Below are 6,951 nucleotides of genomic sequence, written 5' to 3'. Positions count from 1 at the left end.
AATCACCGAGAAGGCTGACAGTTTGTTGCTGCAGCGTGTTGTTAATAAAACACGCGTCACACTAAAGCTGGCGTGACACGGACTTCCTCCTTCTGCAAAATGTATCTTCCTGTTTGTCAGGAAAAGAACTTCCTGCTGGCTTAAATGATACCAAATGACCCTGAACAGCCACCGTACTAAACCATGAGAACCTGTGTGTGTGTGTGTGTGTGTGTGTGCGTGCGTGTGTGTGTGTGTCAGTTCTCCATGACCGGTCACTTTGACCTCTGACACACTTTCACGCGGCTCTGTTGGTCCGTCCATCTCTGAGCTGCGTCTGAATCCAAACGGTCTGCTGACGGCGCCCGCTGTAGAGCCGTCACTGCTCCGTTAACTTTTTACCGCGTGTTTATTTCCCATCAGACACAGAGTGTTAATGTGACGGGAGTTCCTGGCCTGTGATTGGACGAACACGCTCAGGGTAACTCTGCATCGACTCATGTGGGTCGGGACTTTTAAGAATATTCCTGTTACTTTCCGCGGCGCCTCATTGCACGGTGTTACGCTCGCCAGACGGTAGCTCATCTGAACGCCGTTGGCAAGCCGCCTCTAAATAAGAAAAGAAGAAGAAATGCTTCGCCTCTTATTCACCAGCTTGCACACGGACCAATGGCGGCAGAGCTGCGGTGCGTGACCATGGGGAGAGACTTCCGGTTGAGGAAGATCCGGGGAATCGAACCATCGACTGAGGTTGTGGCGAGTCGGCCTCACTCTGAAGTTGTTTACATCCTAAAGTATGACGAGCGCCGACAGGCCTGACAGGATGTTTGCACCGGGAGGAAAAACACCCTCAGGAATGACAGACAGGGTTGCCGTGACAACCCCCTGATAAACACATCAGGTCAAGTGAAACCAGTTCAGCTTGAGCGGCGACGGCGTGACATCAACACGGGCTGAGCTCGTGTCACCCTCATGCGTAACGTTGCGTTCAGGGACGCTTGGACATTTCCCCATCAGCTGATGATGATTTCACGCGCAGGAGAGAAATATAATCAGACGGATGAGTCATGCAGTGCATGCTGGGAGGTGTGAGCACGCAGGGAGCATGCAGGAAACACAACCCTGACTAACCAATCAGGAGTTGCTCAACAGGTTTGAATCACGACATGAATTTTCCATGTTTGGAAGGAAACAGCTGACGGCACGTGAAGGTGAAAACAAAGTGTTGTTTACTAACAGAGGTCATCGGCTGCCGGTGGCGACCTTCACCACAACGTTTAAAAAGATGGAGGTTCGACGTTTCTGTTCCACATAAAACTCTTTTTTTAAATCATCAGAAGAGCTGCTGTCCTCTTTTTGTTTTCTGTCCTGAATGATCTACAAACCCTCCATGAGGAGAAAAGTCCATCCTCTCCGTCTTCTGCCTGCTCAAACAGGCCGTTTGGAGATGTTCCCTTCATGACATCACAAAGGGCAGTAGCCCCTCCCCCAGGTGGGTGACACTCCCACAGCTAGGTGTTTGTTCTGCCCTCTGAGTCTGCCTTCTCACCGTAAACAATAGGACATGGAGCCAGAAAGCAGCGAGTACACCCGAGCCCTTCCAGAGAGGGGGCGTGGCCAGACACAGCTCATTTACATATTTAAAGCTACAGACACAGAAACAGCCTGTTCTGAGCAGGGCTGTAATAGAGGGGTTTATAGACATGATCAAATACAGGATCAGAGAGGATCAACACACTTCACACACATGATGAAGAGGAGCGAGGACACTGATTTCACCTGAAGAAGAGGAGGAGGTCATGTGACCTTTAATAATAATCACATGATGTCAATGTTACTGTGCCATAAAGGTACAGTCAGTGTTTGGTTTTGTTTTCCGTGTTCAGGTTTACTGTCAGCGCGGGATGATTGACAGGTCAGACAGGTTTCCTCTCTCTGTGTTTGAAGACGAGCGCTGTGGTAATTAAAGCTCCACAGGTGAAAACATCTTAACAGTGTCGTTGGAAACAAAGCTGGCTGCTCTAAATCCGTCGTCTTCTTATTAACGACCTCGAAGAGAGGACACGACCACGCCGTCTTCTGATGACCAGAAACTTTTTTTTTTGTGTTTGACGACCCTGGAGATCGTCTCACGACCCTCAGGGGGAGGAGCCTGATCAGAAATGACACCGCTTTCACAGAACACACACGCACATGCATTCATATATACACATACACACACATGCATTCATACACACACACACACATGCATTCATATATACACATACACACACACACACACACATGCATTCATACACACACACACACATGCATTCATACACACACACACACATGCATTCATATATACACATACACACACACACATGCATTCATACACACACACACACACACACACACACACACACACACACACACACACACACACACACACACACACACACACACACACACACACACACACACACACACACACACACACACACACACACACACACACACACACACACACACACACACACACACACACACACACACACACACACACACACACACCCCGCTGGACTGTTAATGATTGATGTGGTGAATGTGTTCACGCCACACTGTCCACTTTCTGTTTCAGATAGGTGTGTGTGTGTGCGTGTGTGTGTGTGCGCGTGTGTGTGTGTGTGTGTGCGTGCATGCATGTGTTTCTGTGAAATGTAAAACACAGCAGAGAAACGAAGCCCCTGAAAACAGAAGTGAGAAGTTTCTGACATTTTAACTTGATCACAGAAACTGTGACGGACGAGACGACATTTCTTCTTCTTCTGTTTTAAAAAAACAAACAATCTGACGTCTTAATGATCGACTGAATGTCTCAAAAAGTACCGAAAGTTTACAACACATGTCATACGACAGGTGTGTCAGGCACAGGCATGCAGGTCAGCTCCCAAAGCATGCTGGGTAAATGTGCGTTGAAATGAGGCCTCTGAACGGGGACAGAAGTGAAGGCGTGCGATCAGGTCGACGCAACAGAGTTTATGATCCAACAACAGGAAGACAGGTGTGAGGTCTCACACACACACACACACACACACACACACACACACACACACACACACACACACACAGTATCATTGCGCCCTCTGCTGTCTCTGCAGACTCACAGCAGCGGCACAAACAGGATTTTTAGGACTGAACTCTTAGCTCTACTCGGGGCGCCGGCTTGTGTGCCCATGTGTCCCCCCTGGTCAAACACGGAGCGAGGAGGACGAGGGTACGAGACATTCGGGGAATATCGAACATTTAGAAAAGAGCGCCGGTCTGAAACGCTAAAAGATTTTTAACTTGAGCGCTGGGAAAAAAGCACTTTTTCTCCATGTGGTCGCTTCTCCGCTCAGGCGGAGCGATACGACCTCAAATCAACATCACGATTAATTCAACATTTGACCTCGATTACGATCAATAAACGATTATTTTGCTTGTTGCCGTCATCGTTCGTACCGACGTGGTCGCTACTGTAAATGTGCTTTACTTTTCTAAAGACAGAGGGAATATCTGATGAACTATTTTATGGTCAATTAATGAATATTTCAAACTGAAATCAAAACATCATAAACAAAATGACATTTTAGTTATAAAGTAGAAAATTAACTTCTTTAAAAAAGTAGAATAAAAGTTATTTATGTTTCCTGCAAAGAGTTTTTATGCAGTGTTTACATTTGACTTCTTTTGAGAAGATCAACACTGACACCTACTGGTGACTGGAGGAACTGCACATACACACCTGAGGAGAGAACGAGGTGTGTGCGCGCGCGTGTTACTCACCCACAGCTCTGAACAAACACGCTCCGTCCTCCTTCATCTTCTTGATGACGAAGCCTTTCTTTTCTGTCAGAGCTTTTTCAAACCAGTGCTCCTGCTGAACACACACAAAGACACAAAGACACAAAGACACAAAGACACACATCAGTCTGTGTAGGCACCGCAGGTAAACAGTAAACAGCACTGCTGAGCAAAAAGAACCCAGAACTGCTGAGTTTCAAACTTCTGGAGATCAAACTGTAAATTTAACCCCAAGAGAAGGTAGGCGGGGCTTTGAAGGCCGTTTTGGACGCCCCTGGGTTTGCCAGATATGAGAGCAGTTATCAGGTGAACAGGTGTTGCAGCGATGGAAGCGGGCAGTGGAACTGCTTCAGATAGAAGTGATTGTACCCGAGCTAAAAAGCCTCTGCATGTTTCTAATAAGCTCCAGCAGCAGAAAGCTGCTCAAACTAGGATCAATGTTGGAGATGAAACATGGAGAGAGGTTAGAACGCAGAAAGCTTTACAGACCCATGCAGAGCTGGCTAAACACTGAAGCTACAGTGTCCACCACATGCAGAGCTGGCTAAACACTGAAGCTACAGTGTCCACCACATGCAGAGCTGGCTAAACACTGAAGCTACAGTGTCCACCACATGCAGAGCTGGCTAAACACTGAAGCTACAGTGTCCACCACATGCTGACCTGCATGAGCATCAACGTGAGGTATAAAAGGTAACACCTGCCATCAGAGTCACATTTTGTGGTTTGAAAATAAAAACAACAGGAAGAATCTTATTTTTCGTTTGTTTTTGTTAATATTGAATTTCCCTCAGGATCAATAAAGTATCTATCTATCTATCTATCTATCTATCTATGACAGGTCAGCCTATCACAGCGCTGACATACAGAGACAAACACATTCACACCTACAGACAGGTCAGAGTCAGCAGGTAACCTAACAATGTGTCTGGACTGTGGGAGGAAGCAGGGGAGAACATGCAGACTCCACACAGAGAGGCTCCTGACTGATGGGGATTCAAACCAGCAACCTCCTGACTGAGAGGGGACAGAGATAGACCACCGTACAGCCACCATATTTATTGTAATATTTAATGACAGTGAATTGTCTGTTTTTAACTTTTTACTGATTCTGTTCCTCTTTTTTAAAAAACTGTTGTAACAACCAAATTTCTCTAAATGTGTCATCAATAAAGTTTGTTATTTTTTTTAAAACGAAAGGAAACTTCTTCAGTCACAATTTATATTCAGTTTAATGAATCGTTACATCACTGTTTATAAACGTTTATTTATTTCCTCAACCGGAAAAAGACCCAGTTAAAAACAAACACTGAATCTCAAGCAGGAAAAAAGAATAATTATTATTTACACTAATCAGCGTGTTAACGTATGTTAAAGCTAATGCTAACCCCTCACCTGTTTATCTCACCTGTACACAAAGCAGCGCTAGCTCCCTGCTAATGCTACACCAGCTAGCGTTAGCTCCCTATCAGATCCACTGTGTTGTTAGCTTCATGCTAATGTTATTATAGCTAGCGTTAGCTTCGTACCTGCTCCACGGTGGCCGGGTCCACAGACTGCAGCCGGGCCGCGTTCTCGTATTCGTCCTCGCTGTTGTTCCCGGCTCCTTCCTCGGTTTCTTGGCTGGACCCGACTCCCCCCGGTCCGGTAACACCGGGCTGGCCTCCGCCGGCCAGAGCTGCCACCACCCCGCCGGAGCAGGTGCCTGCCTGCCGCCGCCTCTTGCTAAGCCCGGGCCCGGAGCAGCAGCTGCCGATAGCTCCGCCGCAACCGACGACGCCCGCTGACACAACGAGCTCCCCGCGGGACCCGGACACCATGCCGCCGCTGCTGTCCCGACTGTCACCGGGCCCCGCCGGAGACACGGACCCGACGGGCGGCGGAGAGGCCTGCTGTGGCCGGGAGCTCGCCTCGATGCTCCGCCGGTCTTCCCTCACTGAGGGCGGAGCGGGCTGATAGGACCAGGGCGGAGGAGAAGCCCGGGGTCGGGCTCCGGTCCGCCCGGCGTGGGGGTGAGGGTGCTGGTGGGGATCGGAGCTGCTGCGACGGTCGCTGTCATCGGTGTGATCTGAGACCCCGACCCCGGAGCTCGGCTTCTTCTTCGGGAGAATTGTCATGGTGGTAGTGTGTGTGTGTGTGTGTATGTGTGTGTGTGTGTTTGAGGGAGGCAGGGAGGGGGTCAGAGGGTGACGAGTCCTCCCTTTCTGGATCAAAGTGTTCGGTGTGTTCGCCCTCCGGCCCGGCCGCTCGGTCCGGTTAACCGAGCAGAGGCTCCTAACGAACCGAAAACACCGAAACGGGACCCGACTCGGCTCCTCTTCGACGGTTCAGTTGAACAAAAACAAGAAGCGTCTCCCTCTTCCCGTCCAGTCCACAAAACATCAACACAATCTGACGGAGCGCAGTGACGTCACTTCCCCGTTGCGACGGCAGGTTTTACGTCATGACGTTTATCGACCATTATAGTTTATTATTTGACTGATGAAACATGATTTAATAAAAGGTTCATGTTTGTCCTGTTTATTAAAACATAAGTTACCGTACCACAGTGTTCAGCTTGTTTAAAATCAGAGAGTCGATCAGAGCACAGATTTTATTATATTTTATTATTATTATTATATTTTTAATTTGTTTCAAGACAATAAAACAGGTTCAATACAAGACACAAACTATACATCTATGTACAACCATATGAAGAGGGCTATCAAACCAAAAACAGGGTTACAGTAACACTTTTTTTTGTTTCTCAGTCCATCAAATGTGTGTGAAGAAAATACGAAATAAACAAGTTTAAATGAAGAATTGTTCACAGGCAGTCCCGCGCTTGTAATTAAAAAAAAGCTGATATCGATTATTTGAACATTAGAACCGTCTTTGTTTGAGTTAAATTGTGTTTGTGTTAAATAAGTTCCCCGTGTTCACAATGATCCAGAATGAAGAGCATCACAAAGCAGAGTTTGACACAGGGTTAATTATTATTATTAATATTTATTAATTTTTATTTCCCATAATGCACTATATATACATGAGCTCATACAGGGTTATGTTAGGGCTCTAGAATGATGAAGTTATTACATTTTTTGATCACGTTTGAAATGTATGTTTTGTTCTGCATTTCAGAATAAAAACAGTTAGGAGGTTTTTTTA

General features: G+C 46.9%; 1 protein-coding gene and 1 long non-coding RNA gene across 4 annotated transcripts in view; one reads left to right on the top strand and one right to left on the bottom strand.

Moving 5' to 3' along the window:
- The window catches only part of LOC306819444, a 2,865-nt gene extending 896 nt beyond the window's left edge, over window positions 1–1,969 (top strand). Inside the window, exons 2-3 of the long non-coding RNA XR_013778529.1 lie at window positions 1–1,918; window positions 1,949–1,969. The exon at window positions 1–1,918 is cut by the window's left edge and continues 311 nt beyond it. This is a non-coding gene — a long non-coding RNA (uncharacterized lncRNA). The remainder of the gene's footprint in view (window positions 1,919–1,948) is intronic.
- otud5a (OTU deubiquitinase 5a) overlaps window positions 1–6,214 on the bottom strand; it is a 13,259-nt gene extending 7,045 nt beyond the window's left edge. The window contains exons 1-2 of one of the 3 annotated variants that reach the window (XM_079373241.1): window positions 5,334–6,214; window positions 3,787–3,880 (exon numbers count right to left, since the gene is read on the bottom strand). In XM_079373241.1, coding sequence (XP_079229367.1) covers window positions 3,787–3,880; window positions 5,334–5,921 — 682 coding nt within the window. In that variant the 5' untranslated portion in view covers window positions 5,922–6,214. The remainder of the gene's footprint in view (window positions 1–3,786; window positions 3,881–5,333) is intronic. The other 2 variants (XM_079373243.1, XM_079373242.1) reach the window with 2 other exon arrangements.
- Window positions 6,215–6,951: the final 737 nt, after the last annotated feature.

This window comes from Symphodus melops, assembly GCF_947650265.1.
Source record: "Symphodus melops genome assembly, contig: scaffold_360, whole genome shotgun sequence".
Classification (NCBI taxonomy): Eukaryota; Metazoa; Chordata; class Actinopteri; order Labriformes; family Labridae; genus Symphodus; species Symphodus melops.
The sequence above is the reverse complement of the archived record's forward strand: the minus strand, read 5'-3'. Positions and strand labels throughout refer to the sequence as shown.